The 18,473-nt window shown below is 48.1% G+C and overlaps 1 protein-coding gene and 1 long non-coding RNA gene across 3 annotated transcripts in view; one reads left to right on the top strand and one right to left on the bottom strand.

Annotated features, from left to right (window-relative positions):
- Positions 1 to 18,473, bottom strand: part of EIF3A (eukaryotic translation initiation factor 3 subunit A) — a 48,796-nt gene that overhangs the window by 3,026 nt on the left and 27,297 nt on the right. Inside the window, exons 16-21 of one of the 2 annotated variants that reach the window (XM_068255495.1) lie at positions 17,374 to 17,527; positions 14,409 to 14,590; positions 12,404 to 12,495; positions 7,631 to 8,646; positions 1,147 to 1,282; positions 913 to 1,040 (exon numbers count right to left, since the gene is read on the bottom strand). In XM_068255495.1, the coding sequence (XP_068111596.1) occupies positions 913 to 1,040; positions 1,147 to 1,282; positions 7,631 to 8,646; positions 12,404 to 12,495; positions 14,409 to 14,590; positions 17,374 to 17,527 (1,708 nt within the window). The remainder of the gene's footprint in view (positions 1 to 912; positions 1,041 to 1,146; positions 1,283 to 7,630; positions 8,647 to 12,403; positions 12,496 to 14,408; positions 14,591 to 17,373; positions 17,528 to 18,473) is intronic. The other variant, XM_068255496.1, reaches the window with a different exon arrangement.
- The window catches only part of LOC137534126 (uncharacterized), a 43,576-nt gene that overhangs the window by 17,080 nt on the left and 8,023 nt on the right, over positions 1 to 18,473 (top strand). The gene's annotated exons all lie outside the window — the stretch shown is intronic.

Genomic DNA, 18,473 nt, shown 5'->3' with positions numbered 1-18,473 from the left:
ATTTCAGTAAGGGGTCCCCTTAGTTGTTGCTGCACCCCGGCTCAAACTGACAATGTTTCAACCAGAAACTCACCGGTGTGCTCCTCTGGATGGAAAGGCAGGGGGTGTTCTTTACTGCTTACAGTGATGGACATTGGAAGACATAAAATGGCAAGGAGGGCACCATTCGGCCTGTGGATCTTTAGTTTGACACCTATGCTTAACCTCCTTGGCGGTATGAAAAATACCGCCAGGAGGGAGCGCAGCAGTTTTTTTAAAAAAAAATTTTTTTTTTTATCATGTAGCGAGCCGAGGGCTCGCTACATGATAGCCGCTGCTGAGCGGCATCCCCCCGCCCGCTTCGATCGCCTTCGGCGATCTCCGATCAGGAAATCCCGTTCATAGAACGGGATTTCCTGGAGGGCTTCCCCCGTCGCCATGGCGACGGGGCGGGATGACGTCACCGACGTCACTGACGTCGGGACGTCATTGGGAGTCCCGGGCCACCCCTCGGCGCTGCCTGGCACTGATTGGCCAGGCAGCGCTGGGGTCTGGAGGGGGGGGGGGGCCGCGCCGCAGCAGATAGCGGCGATCGGGCAGGGGCCGGCGGCGATCAGAGTGCTGGCGCAGCTAGCAAAGTGCTAGCTGCGTCCAGCAAAGCAAAAATTATGAAAATCGGCCCAGCAGGGCCTGAGCGGCACCCTCCGGCGGCTTACCCCGTGTCACACACGGGGTTACCGCCAAGGAGGTTAAGGGATGCAGAGCCTTCTCTCTCAGACAACTTTAAAATCAAAAAAACTAAAAAAGTTACCCAATGCCACCCCAATATTTCATGGGGAAGACATGTACCAGTCTATCTATACACAAAGTGTGTATTCTTCCTTCTTTAGGTACAGCCAAGCAAACACTACCCACTTTGCAAGTACAACTTACGCTCTTCCAATTTCAATGGACGTCTCCGTTCTTGGTCATCCTTTTTCTCTTCTATGTCCTTGTCTCCTGGAGACATTCTTCTGGAAGCAAAAGGCTCATCCGCTCCTCGCCTCCAAGCCGACTCCTCTCTGAAAGACAAATGAAAACCATTAGCTCCAATAACAAATTGTGCAATGTGGAAAAGTTGTAGAATGTTCACCTGTAGAAAGTTCTCCCTAGACGGTGGACACTCACCTAACTGGTCGTGTCTCCCGCTCAGGCTCTGCATCGTCACCTCTGGACCACTCCTGGTCTTCTGAAACTTTGGATTCCCTGGGAGGCCCCCAGCTGTCCTCTCGAGCTTTTTCACGTTCCCTCCAGCCACCTGAAACTAGGTAAAATTAGCCTTATTTTCCTGACAATCCATATTCTATTTATATTTTTACCATTTTAGTTCACTTTACAACTACCATCAGGTCAGTGAGCTCAATATAAGCAGACCATGGTTCACAATCTATAAAAAGGTACAACAGTCTAAATAGTTTTAAAATGTGCCAGACACAAACCTAAATTAAAAGATTTATATATACCTGGGGCTTCCTCCAGCCTCATCCGCACGGATCACTCCCATGCTGCCGTCCTCAGTCTTCTCTTCTGCACCGGGTCTCATTAGTTCGGCCAGTCTAAGCAAGCACAGTGCGCTCCCTCCAGCGGAGAATAGTACTGCGCCTGCACACTACTATTCTCTGCTAGAGAGAGCACACTGTGCTTGCGTTAGACTGGCCGCGACTGGCCGAACTTAGGAGACCCGGTGCAGAAAAGGGAGAATGGCGGCGTGGGAGCGATCCGTGCGGATGTTGCTGGAGGATGCCCCAGTTATGTATAAAATCTTTTAATTAGGGTCGTCTCTGGTTTCCTTTTAAAGAGGATCTGTAACATCAAAAGATCCCCTGGGGGGTACTCACCTCGGGTGGGGGAAGCCTCCGGATCCTAATGAGGCTTCCCACGCTGTCCTCTGTCCCAGGGGGGTCTCGCTGCAGCCTTCCGTGAAAGATGACGTCAATATTTACTTTCCCGGCTCCTGCGCAGGCGCTCTGACGGCTGTCGGCTCTGAAGTAGGCGGAAATACCCGATCGCCATCGGGTCTGCTCTACTGCGCAGGCGCAAGATTCCAGCGCCTGCGCAATAGAGCGGACCCGACTGAGATCGGGTATTTCCGTGTAGTTCGGAGCCGAAAGCAGCCACAGTGCCCCCGCTGGAGCCAGCAAAGGTAAATATTGAACTGACAGTCGGGTCTGTCGCCGGCTGTTCGGAGGGCTGCAGCGAGACCCCCGTGGGACAGAGGACGGCGTGGGAAGCCTCATTAGGATCCGGAGGCTTCCCCCACACGAGGTGAGTACCCCCCAGGGGATCTTTTTGATGTTACAGAGTCTCTTTAAGTACACTTGAACGGAGAGAAATATGGAGGGCTGCCATATTTATTAACGTTAAAATAATACCAGTTGCCTGTCACACACCTGAAACAAGCATGTGGCTAGTCAGACTTCAGTCAGAGCACCTGATCTTGTTCAGGGTCTATGGCTAAAAGTATAAGAGGCAAAGGATTAGCAGGACAGCCAGGCAACTGGTATGGTGTAAAAGGAAATTAATGTCAGCGTCCATATCCCACTCAGTTCAGGTGTACTTTAAAGTGATCGTGATCACTGTTACAGCTACGGGTATGGGGGGGGGGGGGGGGGGGGGGGAATGAAGAAGAGGATCCACTCCTTGACGTTCCCCCGGCGATTGGCGCTCCCTCATCTCCGCTCGCTCTGACACAAGTGCCGGGTCCTGGCTTGATGACATCATCAAGCCGCGACCAGGAACTTAGCCGCAGTACGAGCAGGGATGCCGGCCGGAGCAGAATTGTGTCCACAGCTGCTCATCACTGGAGCCTGGGAGGGGAGTAGGGGGAAAATCTGGCTACTGGGGGGACACTTTGCCCAGCAAGACACACTGGGGATCCTACTGCCATACCCCCCCCCCACATATAAAATAGCCTGGGCATACATATAGCGATAATGGGCAGATTTGGCCGAGAAACAAATCTCTCTGATCGAATCTGATTGGCAAAGTTACCATTTGCTCGCGTTTTGTCTTTGCATTTTCAAATTGCACAGATTCTGCTTTTTCAGCACGATGTGTGCGTTTGAAATTACAATACATTCAGCAACAGCTGAAAAAAAAAAAAAAAAAAAAAAAAGAACGAATGCAAAAAATTGCAGGCAGAAAATGCGATCGTGAAGAGGGCCGCACTACAAAGGAGACCAGGGAATTGCTGGGGGGAAAAAAACGCCACTGCAATTGTGTTCCCAGCCCGTTTTAAAAATTAGGACGTTTATACCTCTGAAAGTTAACTCTACAAACCAAAACCTGCATAGCTACAAACCTTAACGTGTACCTGAGATGAAAGAAGGCTCAGGTTTTATAGTTACCAGGGACTTCCTCCAGCTCCCTTGAGGTCACTTGGTCCCTAGCCTTCTCTTTTCCCCCGCTGAATGGCCCAGTACTCTGGCCAAATAGCTTGTTGTCACACATGGCCTGGCCATGCCCCAGTCATGCTCTGCGCAGGTGGTTTGTAGTTGCACAGGCACAGAACGCTCCCGGGCATGGGAGTGTGATTGGGGCGCACATGGCCGGGGATGTGCAATGAAACGCTATTCAGCCAGAGTACCGGGCCGTCCAGTGAGGGACAACGAGGGACCAAGCAACCTCAAGTGGGCCGGAAAAAGTCCCAGGTAAGCATAAAACCTGAGACTTTCATCTCAGATTGCCTTTAATTTACAGAAATGTTAATATAAAGTGCGCATTTAAGCTTTCCCCATCACAAGCAGTAATGTAGAGGAGGTCATGGGGGTGAGGGGGCCACCCGCATGCCTCACTTTCCTAGCCAATGGTCCATCACAAGAGAGGTATGGCTGTGTCAGGGATCAGTTTTCCCCTCCCAAATGACAAACCATATTATAGGCTCTCTTTGGATGGGAGTAGTGAATAGGATACAGCTGTATGCACACAACTTCCATAGCAAACACAGTCTTCTCAAAACCAAATACCTTTAACCACTTTATCCACCACCACAGTATATCTACGTCCTCTGACTTCATTTAAGCCCCGAGGACGTAGATATAAGTCTTGTAGCTTAAAGTGAACCAGAGACGAAGCACCCTCATGTATCTTACCATATATATCAGTGGGAACATGAGAGAAAACACCTACCCTGCTCGCTTTCATTCTTCACTGTTCAGCCTGCTTGTTATCAGCCCTGATAAAATCCCTGACTGAGTATTCAGTCTGGTTTTGCTCAGGGATTATAGCTGAGTTTGTCTTCTCTGATGTCTTTTCGAGCCCAAGCTTGCCCCCCTTCTGGCTCTGCTATAATGATTCAGCTATAATGATTCCTGAGCAAAGCCAGACTGAGTGCTCAGTCTGGGATTTTATCAGGGCTGATAAACAGGCTGAAAAGTGAAGGATGAAACAGAGAGCAGGGTAGGCGTTTACGCTAATGTCCCCACTGATTATTGAAATAAATGGATGGATGGATGGATGGATAGATAGTAAAATAGACTCCTAGTACATGCTTGCTTCCCCCGTTCTGACAATCTTGTTCGCTTTGGATATCCTTTAAGTTTTATATTGCAAACCATTTTCATTTTTGGTTTTAAGATGCATTACTATAAAAAAAGCATTCAGAAAAATATTTGGGTTTAAACCTATAATTCACACTTTTTTTATATATCGAGTGTAAAATACTAGTCAAGTCACCCAAAACTAGTGTACACAGCTGCTAGGGAAGTGTCCTACTTGCAATAGCACACTTGGGGACACTGCAAAAAGCACCTGCTCTCCTCCACTAACTTCTCCTGTGTAGTATGAGGATTCCCTTCATTAACTGCTTTATCAATCTGCTTTAGAGGGGAGTCAGAGCAGAAAGTGGGTTACGTTCGCAGAATAATTGCCAACAAATTAAGTAAAGCAATAAGGGTGTTCTGGCCTGCTTAGTCAAAAAAACAAAACAAAAAAAAACTAAATAGAAAGTAGAAATAAAAATATTTGCATACAGTACCTTTTTTTGGTGCACTGAGCACCAGATCTATAAAGATATTTAACTGCCTAACCTAACGACTGCTCCATGCGGATTGGCCTGAGCAGCGCGGCAGCCCCCAAGACCACTCCATGCAGATTGGTGTGAATGGCTGGGAATGCGGCGCCCGGAGACTGTTAGATGCTGGTTTACTGTACAGCGCCGCGATCTGTAGTTATCCGCTGTCACAGCCGCACCAACAAACGTCAAAGCGCGTTCCTGGACCCTGATGTATGGCGTGAGATGTGGTGCTTGCAGGACTGCTGCATTACAGAAGAGGTGTGTGCCTGGCCCTCTAATTCATGCTGGGAGATGTAGTAGAGTGTCTATACATTTCCCGTTCGGGAGCTGTAAAGACTACATCCCCAGGCATGTTTTAGGATGCTGGGCACAAGTCTCCCAGCATGCAGCAGGTCCAGAAGCACGACATCTGACATACAACCTCAAATAAGGTTACAGGATATCGATCAATGCGTGACGTCTGAGGAAGTCCTGATTGGACGAAACGCGTTGTGGCCTCTGACGTCCTGGACTGTGTAACTCCGCCTCCCCTTGCCTCCGCATCCCTCCTCCCCAGCTTGGTGTGAGCGGCGGAGCAGCATGCGAAAAGGAACTTGGCTGCATGTGTAGACAGCATGGAGCTGTCGCCGCCGTGCAGTGGTTCCTCAGTGTGATCCGGTTATCACTAAATCCCGTTGGGAGCAAAGAAATCCTTCATTGGTCACTGATCCGGAGCATTTACAAGGAGGGTAACGCTTTTTCAACTTTAATATTGCTGCTGCAAAGTCAATCTAAGCTTAAAGGGGAGGTTCAGGGAGGGGGTGAAAAACAAAATCCGTATCCACTTACCCGGGGCTTCCTCCAGCAGGTGGCAGGCAGGAGGTGCCCTCGCCGCCGCTCCGGAGGCTCCCAGTCTCCGGTGGCCGATCCGACCTGGCCAGGCCCGGCTGCCAGGTCGGGCTCTTCTGCGCTCCAATCTGCGCCTCACGGGGGGGCACGCTGACGTCATCGGACGTCCTCCGGGCTGCACGGCGCAGGCGCAGTAGTTATGCGCCTGCGCAGTGCAGCCCGGAGGACGTCAGCGCGCCTGCGTAGGACGCAGAAGAGCCCGACCTGGCAGCCGGCCTGGCAAGGTCGGCCACCGGAAGCCTGCGGAGCGGCGACGAAGGCACCTCCTGCCTGCCACGGGTTGGAGGAAGCCCCAGGTAAGTGGATATTGATTTTTATTTTTTTACTCCCTCCCTGAACCTTCCCTTTAAGCTGTGGCTGGCGAAGTTAGAAACATTAGCGCCTGTAATGGATGCGTAAGGGTGTCTCCCAGAGGCGTGCAAACTATGCACACAGGGCTGAGGTGATCTGCAGTGGAATTGGCAACAATCTAGGCCATCACACAGCTTAGGATGTCACTACATGGCAATTAAATTGGGCCCAAAGATCGACTAGATCCAGAGGCAGGAGTGCATTCCCATAGAGACCTATTAGAAGAAGTCATTTTTGCCACTTGGTGTTATGGGGGTTTGTATGCGTGTTTTATAGTCCTTGTTTATGGTACATACAATATTTAAATAAGCCATCAAAAAATATGTTGTATGTTTATAGCCCTGGCGCTCCCTTCTGTATGCTCATCTGACAAACACCAGGGTACGGAAACGCGCTCTGCTTGCGGCAACTTGGAAGTGCGGCCATGACAGCTGCAAGATGGACGCCTTCATGGAGACGGGAGCTAAGGAGCATCCCCCTATTAGGGGTATGTTCATTTTACCCTCCTCCCACAAATAGAGTCTCCAGCTCGTAGTGGCGTCCTCTGTGCACACAAGCCGGTGTGTCATCTGACCGGATCAGGTGACACGCCGGCTTCCGTGCCCGGTGCAGGAAAGCTGCTAGGAGCTGCAAGGAGACTACAAGACTTTGCCGGAGGCTCAATAGATATTTAAAATGCCTCCAAACCCCTAAAAAAGGTCCCGTTATCCATCAGGCATGCCGGTTAGTAGAGACTTCCAGATAAGGCGGACTCTGCTGTACAGCATATGAAAACAATTGCTTGTCATAGTAAGCCAACTGGCCTCCATTTTGGAGTGATTGCTTTTTGTAATTCTAGAACATTGAAATGCAATAGTTCCAAAAACGCTGCATGCACCATCAGCAAATCGCTAATCACTGGCGATCGCTACAGTGTGAACACTACCATTCGCAGCAGCAGCATCTTGCTGATCGCCAGTGATCAGCAAATCGCTGAAAAATCACCTAGTGTCAACTAGCCCTCAGGGTCCTTTTACACTTTATCAGTTGCCATCAGTTATAACTGAAAGGACAACTGATTTTCAAAGTAATGTCCTTGTTTCCCTATGGCACAGTTCACACTATACGCTGAAAAACTGAAGCTTTTATCACAATGCACTACTATGGAGGAAAAAAAACACATTGCAACACATTAAATGTAAAAGGGCCCAAAAGATTCGCAGTTTTGGGTTAAAAAAAAACAAAAAACACACAAAAAAAACTTGTCAAATCAAGAATTTCTCAGTATCTACAACTATGTTAATAAAGGTCAAACTCCCTCTTGAAAGCAGACCACCACTAGAAGCCTAGCATTGTAGCTGCACCTCCTACACAATTTACCTGGACGAGTTGGGGCATAGGGCTTCCAGGGTGTCTGGCCTCCTTCGTCATCACCACCTCGCCGTGGCCCTCTATCTTCATCAGCTCCACGCCTGGGGGGCGCGTCTTCATCTCCTCTTCTCCATGAGCTACGACCATCCTCCTCTAAACCTCGACGTGGGGCTCTATCGTCATCAAACCCACGACGTGGGCCTTGGTCATCATCGAAGCCTCTCCTAGGGCCACGATCATCATCAAAGCCCCTTCTTGGAGTGCGGTCTTCGTCAAATCCCCTCCGTAGAGGCCGATCTTCGTCAAAGCCTCTCCGGGGAGGACGATCATCGTCAAAGCCCCTTCGGGGAGGACGATCATCGTCAAAGCCCCTCCTGGGTGCACGATCTTCATCAAAGCCCCGTCTGGGCCCACGGTCCTCATCAAAGCCCCTCCTGGGGCCACGATCATCATCAAAGCCCCTTCTTGGGCCACGATCATCATCAAAGCCCCTTCTTGGGCCACGATCATCATCAAAGCCCCTTCTGGGACCACGGTCATCATCAAAGCCTCTTCTTGGCCCCCTGTCATCATCAAATCCTTTCCTGGGACCTCTATCTTCATCAAAACCTCTCCGGGGAGCCCTATCTTCATCAAAACCTCTCCTGGGACCCCTGTCCTCATCAAACCCTCTCCTAGGGCCACGGTCATCATCAAATGTTCTCCTGGGACCTCTGTCGTCATCAAATGCCCTCCTGGGAGCTCTGTCATCGTCAAATGCTCTCCTGGGTCCCTTGTCTTCCTCAAAGCCCCTTTTCGGTCCACGTTCCTCTTCTGCACCCCGCCAGGATCCCCTGTCCTCATCCAAATCCCGTTTGGGGGCTCTGTCCTCAGTTTGGACACGGCGGGCAGGTGCACGGTCACCTTCAAACGGTCCTTTTTCTTCCTCTGCGTCCTCTTCCTTTCTGCCAGGAGTACCGTCAATTTCCTCGTTATCTTCAGACTTAGCTGGTCTGTCAGACTCTTGTCCTGGTCTTCGCCATTCCCTGGAAGAATACCAGAACAGTTCATTATATACAGACAGTTAAACATTCAACATTACCTTTGCTAAAGTAAAAGTACTGCACATTACTATAAACTGCGGGGGCATGTTGCTATAGGTGTGTCCAGTAAGAAAGAGGTATGCCAACAGCTCAGTCATACAGACATCAATGACAATACAGATCCCAGCAACAGGCAGACATTTCCAACAGTGTCACCTTCACCACCCAATGCTGCATTGTGCCCCTCTGCAGGTCATTACATTTCCCTTTCAATTCTAGCGGGTTCACCTGTGTGCGCATAAACCCGACATGCATCTTTTTTAACCTCCTCTCCAACCCAAACAACAACAAACAGAACATTTATATCGCGCTTTTCTTCTGGTTGAATTAAAGCGCCAGAGCTGCAGCCACTAGGACGCGCTCTATAGGCAGTAGCAGTGTTAGGGAGTCTTGCCCAAGGTCTCCTACTGAATAGGTGCTGGCTTACTGAACAGGCAGAGCCGAGATACGAACTCAGGTCTCCTGTGTCAGAGGCAGAGCCCTTAACCATTACACTATCCAGCCACTACCACCCAAAATATGAACTATGTCCAAACTAATGTGTCATGTTCCCACTTTCACAGTGTCACCAAGACAAACATTTATATTGCGCTTTCCTCCTGGCGGACTCAAAGCATCAGAGCTGCAGTCACTAGGGCACACTCTATAAGCAGTAGCAGTGTTAGGGAGTCTTGCCCAAGGTCTCCTCATTCAGTAACTGCTGGCTTACTGAACAGGAAGAGCCAAGATTTGAACCCAGGTTTCCTGTGTCAGAGGTCGAGCCCTTATTAACCAGTACACTATCCAGCCACCAGCATGTCTCCATTCCCTCCCCTTATAGGTAAAGAAGTGCAAACAAGAATCTGTCATAATTATCTGTTGTAGGCAACTGACCCCTGCTGCTCCACCTGTCATTCCCATCCAAGGTGAGTGCACCATATCATGCCAACATCTAGGTGGATGCGATATTAGCATCAGGCTACCACATGCTCCACTAAAGGGAACTATAGAAGCCATATATACTGTCAACTACCTAGGACTAGGTCATTGATATCTGCAGGGAAGAACCTATGACAATAGGTCAGCTTAGCAAGGTGCTCTACACATCTCAAGCTTGCAATGACCAGACCCCCTGCTATGCCTAGATAACTGGAATTGGAGAACGTCTTTAACAACCACCTTTCTAATGCGCAACTCAGCGTGCATACTTGTTGCAGTTGTGATTCAAACAACTAAAGCCTAAAGCTCAGCATTACAGCCAGGCAACTATTATTATGTATGTATGTAGCGCCAACATCTTCGGTAGCGCTGTACAATGTACAAAAACATACAATAAATGGGGAGCACAGCTACATGAGCAATTCAACATACCACAATCAGAACAACTAGCGCTACAGCTATCATTGTTCAGAAGCGAATAAAAATGGCAGCCTCCATATTCCTCTGACTTCAAGTTCCCTTTAAATGCTGTGCTGAGATAACAACTGACAGTACATTAAGTTTTGCCTACCAAGGCGCTTCTATGTATTGATGTAGAATAAGTCATAAAAATGACAACAGAGGAGTAAAGATCGGCAATGCAGATAGAATCTGTTCCATTCACATAGCCAACAAGAAGCGTTGCTGGAGGTAGACTAACAATCATACTGAGATAAAATCATAATCTTAAAGGGATACTGTAGGGGGGGGTCGGGGGAAAATGAGCTGAACTTACCCGGGGCTTCTAATGGTCCCCCGCAGACATCCTGTGCTGACGCAGCCACTCCCCAGTGCTCCGGCCCCGCCTCCGGTTCACTTCTGGAATTTCTGACTTTAAAGTCAGAAAACCACTGCGCCTGCGTTGCCGTGTCCTCGATCCCGCTGATGTCATCAAGAGCGCACAGCGCAGGCCCAGTATTGTCTGTGTCTGCGCAGTACACTCCTGGTGACATCAGCGGGAGCGAGGACACGGCAACGCAGGCGCAGTGGTTTTCTGACTTTAAAGTCAGAAATTCCAGAAGTGAACCGGAGGCGGGGCCGGAGCACTGGGGAGTGGCTGCGTCAGCACAGGATGTCTGCGGGGGACCATTAGAAGCCCCGGGTAAGTTCAGCTCATTTTCCCCCGACCCCCCTACAGTATCCCTTTAACCACTTGAGGACCCACCCTTTACCCCCCCTTAAGGACCAGCGCTGTTTGTTTGGATCTGTGCTGGGTGGGCTCTGCAGCCCCCAGCACAGATCCGCGGCCACACAGAGCGATCAGATCGCCCCCCTTTTTTCCCCACTAGGGGGATGATGTGCAGGGGGGGTCTGATCGCTCCTCCTGTCTGGCATGTTGCGGGGGGGGCACCTCAAAGCCCCCCCCGCGGCGACATTCTCCCCCCTCCCTCTCCTACCTGCTCCCCCCGGAGATCTGGGCTGCACAGGACGCTATCCGTCCTGTGCAGCCAGTGACAGGCTGTCTTCTGTCACATGGCGGCGATCCCCGGCCGCTGATTGGCCGGGGATCGCCGATCTGCCTTACGGCGCTGCTGCGCAGCAGCGCCGTACAAATGTAAACAAAGCGGATTATTTCCGCTTGTGTTTACATCTAGCCTGCGAGCCGCCATCGGCGGCCCGCAGGCTATTCACGGAGCCCCCCGCCGTGATTTGACAAGAAGCAGCCGCTCGCGCGAGCGGCTGCTTCTTGATTAATTAAGCTGCAGCTGGCGACGCAGTACTGCGTCGCTGGTCCTGCAGCTGCCACTTTGCCGACGCACGGTATAAGCGTGCGGTCGGCAAGTGGTTAAAGAGAAACAGTAACCAAGAATTAAACTTCATCCCAATCAGTAGCTGATACCCCCTTTCCGATGAGAAATCTTTTCCTTTTCTCTAATGGATCATCAGGGGGGCTCTGTAAGGCTTATATTGTGGTGGAACCCCATGACCATGGTCCTGGCAGTTTCCTGCCTGTGAACCTCATTGCATTGTGGGAAATAACAGCTGTTTTACTGTTTTCAGCCTTTCCAACTGCTAAAAAAGCAAGCATCTCCTTCCACTGACATCACCTGCCAGCAGTAAAAAATGTGAAATGTCAGAATGTAAATCAGGGAGAGGAAAGATTTTACAACAGGCAAACACTAACTAAATCATTTATACATGATTATAATTATTGTAAAAATTAGGCACTTTATTTTCACAGGAGTTCCTCTTTAAAGTCTCTCTTAACCACTTAAAGTGGTCCCAAATTAAAAATACAAGATTTCAGAAATAAAATCTATTTTCTAAATTATAATAATAATAAATAGCAGTCTTTTTTCAGTTGCATGATGACAAATACAAAATATTTTACATTTATTGGAGGAACGCCTCCCTTCCTTTCATATTGCCGGGACAGAATCCAGCAAACTGGTGGAGTAGTTGGTGTCCGGTAATGGAGGAATTGCTAATGGCTGCCCCCAGTATAACCCTAGTTATTAACCTCCCCGGCGGTAAGCCCGTGGTGTGCTGATATTGGGGTCACATCTGGCTATTAAAAACTGAGAAATAATGAATTTTTTTTATTTTTGTTCCTTTTTTTCCCCTATTAAAATGCCTAGAAAACAAAATTGATCTTGGGACTAAATACCCTATTGAAAGCCTGGTTTGTCTTGAAAAAACACACACACACATACATACATACATACATACATACATATATATATATATATATATATATTCAAAACTGCTCTGGTCCATAAGGAGTAAACATGGTTAAAGTTACCTATCAGGCTGCGGTTGCGGTGCTCTGCGCTCCTCTGTTTCTCCAGCTCGTCTCCAGCCGCTGTCCGCTTCTCTGTCACCCCAGCGTGACTCCTAGGAGAAAACCAAGATGAGTAGGACCCCAAACTCATTGTTCTGCCTCCCCCTACCCTACTGATCTTGAAATCTGAGCATAAATATTGCATTATTCAATTTTTATTTTTGTTTATGATTTAATACACAGCTCATGGTATGTATATAAGAGTGTGGTAAAGTACTGTACTAGTTAGGCCTACTTTTAACATCAAGTCTCAAACAACCAGAAAGCAAACTTAGGGCTGGGTGCACACCAAGCATTTTTGGTAGAGTTTTCAAAACCGCTGCCGCCTGTGAAAACGCTTGGATAATGTCTCTCAATGGGATGGTGCACACCAGCAGTTTGAGGTTTTTAGCAAACAGCAAACATGCCTCCTGCAGCATTTTTACGGTTTGCAGAAGCGTTTCTGCCTCAATGTAAAGTATAGGAAAAGCTCAAACCGCTCTGAAAAACGCCAGATCAGATTGGTTTTCCAGGCGTTTTTGTTACAGTAGCTGTTCAGCAACAGCTTTACTGTAATATATGAAATCTGCTACACAAAAACGCTCGGAGAGAAAATCTCTCTAAACATGCCTAAAATCGCTCTGAAATCTGCAGGGCTGTGGAGTCGGAGTTGAGGCAATTTTGGGCACCCGGAGTCGTTGATTTCATAAACTGAGGAGTCGGATGATTTTTGTAAAAAATCCACAGCCCTGTCAAGTATTAGACTAAGGAGTTGGAGCCATTTTGGGTACCCGCAGTCGGGAGTTTCATAAACTGAGTCGGAAAATTTTTGTACCGACTCCACAGCCCTGGAAATCTGCTTCAAAATCTTCTAGCGTTTTGCGGATCTGCTAGAGGTTTTTGGTGTGCACTGTCCCTCAGCTGGCATCAGCCGCTCCCTGTCTGTGCTGGATAACAGAGACTCTACTGGATGTGACAGTTGGAGAAGTGACGCTTTATAGATACACAAGTTGGTTCTCCTTTATTGTATAGGAGCTAGCACATCGACATGTGCATCCCCATAGCTACACATAACGGCAGAAAGTTAAACATAGGGAAAATAATGTTTTTTCCTATAATATACTGTGGAAAGGAGTTGGTAACCTTTGAAGTGGCTTTACTGCTGTTTGCGCTCCTGTTGAAGAGATTTAGCCTCACTTCTTATTCTCGGGCCACCACAGAGCGGCCGGAGGGGGGGGGGGTGTGTTGGAGTGCGGCGGCAATTTTTTTTTATAAATTCGCCTCATGCGGCAAAAAGTCTAGGGCCGGCCCTGGAAAAGTGGTTGTCTTAGGAACCAGAAATAAGGGGCGTCTGTAAAAACTAGTCAGGGGTTCTAACTCTTCCCTTCTCCACAAAAAATTACTTCCATCATCTGGTAGGTTTCCACACTTCCTGTCTGAAAGGAAGTGATGGAGATTCTCAGAGACACAGGAAGGAAATGAAAATTCAAGATGTTCTACTCCCCTTACTACACTTGCCAAAACTAAGTCCCTACGGGTGTTATATCCAGAATGTTTTATGGTCTCTGCTCAGTGGCAGTCTATTAAGTGTCACAGAGTTAAAATACATGCACTACTGACATTTTTCTATCTCTCCACTACCCTCAGAACTTCTATTCTGCCAGGAAAACTTTTATGGCTGTAACTTGCTCATCAGTGAGGTTTCCCATCGACAAGACAGAAGCGGTCATTGGCATGTCACAAAATTAACTCTTTCAGTCAGCAAAATAAGAAAAAAAAAAAGCCCATTAGCGTGCTTGGCACTGCACTTACACATGTCTTATTTCATGTCACCTCGGCGGGTACACTTTAAAACACCTCGCCTTTCAAGGCACATAGAACCATAGTAATTGGAGAACCAGCAGAGGACATGAAATAACCTCATCAGTAGGAATGCTGAAAGCTGGGAGGCAGTGTGATCGTTCTCAGAGCTTGGCAGCTTACTCACCTTTCTGAAGGAGTCGTCCCCGCCACGCCTCTCCTCCTCCCGCTTCCTCTCCCGCTCCTCGATCTCCAGCTCTCGCAGGCGTTTCTTGCGTTCCTGCTCCTCCAGCTTCTTAATGCGCTCCTGATACTCTCGCTGCTCAGCTTCTCTCTTCTCATTCTCAATTCGATCTTTTTCCTCTTGTTCTGAAACAAAAGTGTAACCTGAAGTTAAACTGATGTGAACAGAGAATACACTTCATACAGGAGCCAAAAATGCACTGATTTACAGACACTCAAGCAGGTCCTATGTTAAGTGAAGAAACAGTTTAACTGATCCATTTGTTCCCGTATACTTAGCACAACACAAAGGCCTCAATCCACTAATATGCTGGCGATCATAAGGCAAGAGAAAACTTACCACCACACATCAATGGTATGTTCAGTGTTAATTTACTAAAGAATCTTGCCTTATTAAGGTGTACAGATAAGTTTCCACAGTGAGAGAGTTATCTTATTTCTGTCCTTAAAGAGGAACTCCAGTGAAAATGTAAAAAAACAAAAAAAAAAAAAGGTGCTTCATCTTTACAATAATTATGTATACATGATTTAGTCAGTGTTTGCCCATTGTAAAATCTTTGAAATCCCTGATTTACATTCTGACATTTATCACATGGTGACATTTTTACTGCTGGCAGGTGATGTAGCTGCTGATTGCTTTTTTGGCAGTTGTAAACAGCTATTTCCCACAATGCAACAAGGTTCACAGACCGGAAACTGCCAGGAGTACCATGGTCCTCTGGGTTTCTTGTGGAAGGGGTTTCACCACAATATCAGCCATACAGCGCCCCCTGATGGTCTGTTTGTGAAAAGGAGTAGATTTCTTATGTAAAAGGGGGTATCAGCTACTGACTGGGATGAAGATCAATTCTTGGTCACGGTTTCTCTTTAAGTTACCTCCTCTGTAGTTATTTTCACGCGCAGTTATTTATATAGCGCCAACATCTTCTGCAGCACTGTACAGAGTATATATTGTCTTGTCACTAACTGTCCCTATCACAGTCATATCTGTATGTATCATGTAGTGTATGTATCAGTCTAGGGCCAATTTTAAAGGGGAAGCCAATTAACTTATCTGTATGTTTTTGGGATGTGGGAGGAAACCAGAGTACCCGGAGGAAACCCACGCAGAGGCGGAGTACATACAAACTCCTTGTAGATGTCGACTTTAGAATTATGTAGTTATTTTAAGGATGGAAATGTTAACTTTAGAGATCTCTCCTTAACTTAAAGACAGAAGAGTTAAGTTTACTACATGCCTTATCACCAAGGTGGTAACTCTAGAAACAGCTCAGAAACATTATTGAAAACAGGAGATAAGCTTAGTGAACTGAGGCCAAAGTCTCGACCTGCACCATTTATTTATTTTATTTTTTTTAACAATCATTTTATTGAAGAGTATAAAACATACAGAAAAAGATTGGAGTACATGAATGCATAACAGAAACCAAGCACATTAGTCAAGAATAATTCTCTTACATATTCAGGGTACATAATGAAATGCGCTTACACTACTATTGTATCTAATGTACTGCAGACAATTAGCAGAGGGAAAAAGATTGCAAGGAGAATTGGGAAGGGAGGGAGATCAGACTGTGCAATTTAAAAGGGGTGTGTGTGTATGTATGTAGAATGGGGTGGGTAAGGGGGGTGGAGGTGATAACTGTAGCGGGTAAGGAAGGGAGGGGGGGGCGTACAAGAGGAATCAGCATAGGAGACTTGGGCGCAGGATACAGCTGGTATATGGCTGATCCTGCTGCTGCACAAGTCCCGGCCATATTAAATACTATTCCCCCTCCAGGCCGCCATGGACGGTAGAAATTGGGCTGCACGATTTTAGGGAAAATCGAAATTACGATTTTTCTCTCAGAAATTGCAATTTCGATTTTTCCCCAATTTTTTCAAATCTTGCTTTTCGCACTTTGGGGCAGCGGGGTGGGGGTTGTTGGCGGGTTTTGGTTCACGGTCCGCAATGTCCGGTCCGCACTGCCCGGTCCGCTGACTGTAATACCTTGCTTCTGGCCCCGCTGTGCACGGATTGGCCAGAAGCAGTGAATATGTATAAGTGTTAATGAGCGGGGGCGGATCCACTCGAGCGAGCGGCCGGCACATACAGCATTACCAATCACTGGCTAGCGATGGAATGACGGCAGCAGTATGCTCTGTACAGCTCCGCCTACCACTGCCGTGGTCCATCGCTAGCCAGTGATTGGTAATGCTGTATGTGCCCGGCCGTTCGCTCGAGTGGATCCGCCCCCCGCTCATTAACACTTATACATATTCACTGCTTCTGGCCAATCCGCGCACAGCGGAGCCAGAAGCAAGGTATTACAGACAGCGGACCGAAAAACCGAAGATACTGACGATCAGCAGATAGTCTTGCCACGAACCGCGGTTTCGGTTTAAAAACCGAAAAACCGTGCAGCCCTTGTAGGGAATGAAATTATTTGGCTTCCAGCAATTGCTGGAGGCCGAATTATAGTGTTTTATAAGTAACTTCAGCTCAGTCTTCTGACAGCGCTGAAGTAACTCACTGCTGCGCCCAAGTCTCCTGCGCTGGAATGAAAGTGTTCGGAGCGGTGGGTAAGGGGAAGGTATGGTGAGTAAGGGGGCGAAGCCAGTGAAGTGTGACGCGAATGAGGAAAAATCTCGTGGTGGCAGCGGAGAGGTGTAACATTCAATGTTGGCCACCAGGGGTGGGGTGTGTGTCGGGGGGTTCTAGAGGCACACAACATTTGGGTGGACACCAGTGGATGCGTCATCACAAGGTTGATTCCTGAGAGGTTTCATGCAGGGATCGATCGGGAATCAGCCTGTGGTGTATGAGCAGCCAACAGATCTTCCTCCGACCAGATAGAGAGCCGTCTCTTGGTCGCTCTGCCCATACAAGAACAGCAGTCACCTGACCAGACGTCATGTCTCACACATACCTTTTTGCAGCTGCTCCTCTTGCATTCTTTGCTCCTCTTCCTCCTTATCTCTGTAATAATTTATACGCCTCTCCTCTTTGCGCTGCCTCTTGCGCTCCTCTAGCCGAGCTTTCCTTTCCTCTGCTAGGCGCTCTTGGAACTGCTTGAGTTTTTCCTGAAAAAGGAAAGATTAAATATAAAACCTGACAGCCCTAGAAAGGATATCCAAAGCTGGTACAAGGGACCAGGAGAAGCGAAGTCTACAACTCTTGTTCCAGGTAGTCTAGTAAGATGGACAATAACAGGTCCAAGTGCACAGATGACCACACTAGTGTAAGCTCCATATTCAAGGTTATGTATCCTGTATATAGATCTACATGTGTCACACACAGATAACCATATCAGCACGGCGGCGTAGTGGATAGCACTGTCGCCTTGCAGCACTGGGTCCCTGGTTCTAATCCCAGCCAGGGCACTATCTGCACAGAGTTTGTATGTTCTCCCTGTATCTGTGTGGGTTTCCTCCAGGCACTCCGGTCCCCCCCCCCCCCACCCCAAAAAAACCAGATAATTGGCTTACCCTTAAATTGTCCCTAGACTATGATAACTATGATACATACACTACACCAGTGGTTCTCAACCTGGGGTCCGGACCCCTAGGGGTACATCAGTACCTATCATGGGGTCCCCCCAGGGGCCGAAAAAATGGCAGAGAACCACTGCAGCACAGTTTAGAATTGAATATCAGTTGTTAAATCTCCCCGTAGTGCACGCTATGCTCCACTCACAGGTGCTCATGCGGGAGATGTGTAGTAGCCTAGCTCTCTGATTGGCCCAAATGCTGCCTGTCACAGCAGCGCATGCACCCGCCCGCACCACCATCGCGGCCAATCAGAGACGCTGTTGTCACAGGTAACATTTGGGCCAATCAGAGAGCAAGGCACATCTCCCGCATGAGCGCCTGTGAGTCGAGCATAGCGTGCGCTGCGGGGAGATTTAACAGCGGATATTCAATTCTAAACTGTGCTGCAGCACATATAATGTATGTATGTATGTATACCATACATAGGAAATATAGTTTTTCTGGGTGGGTTGGGGATGGTTAAGCATTTTCCTGTAGC

The sequence above is a fragment of the Hyperolius riggenbachi genome, chromosome 10 (assembly GCF_040937935.1).
Source record: "Hyperolius riggenbachi isolate aHypRig1 chromosome 10, aHypRig1.pri, whole genome shotgun sequence".
Lineage (NCBI taxonomy): Eukaryota > Metazoa > Chordata > Amphibia > Anura > Hyperoliidae > Hyperolius > Hyperolius riggenbachi.
This window is presented reverse-complemented; position numbering and strand designations above follow the sequence as displayed.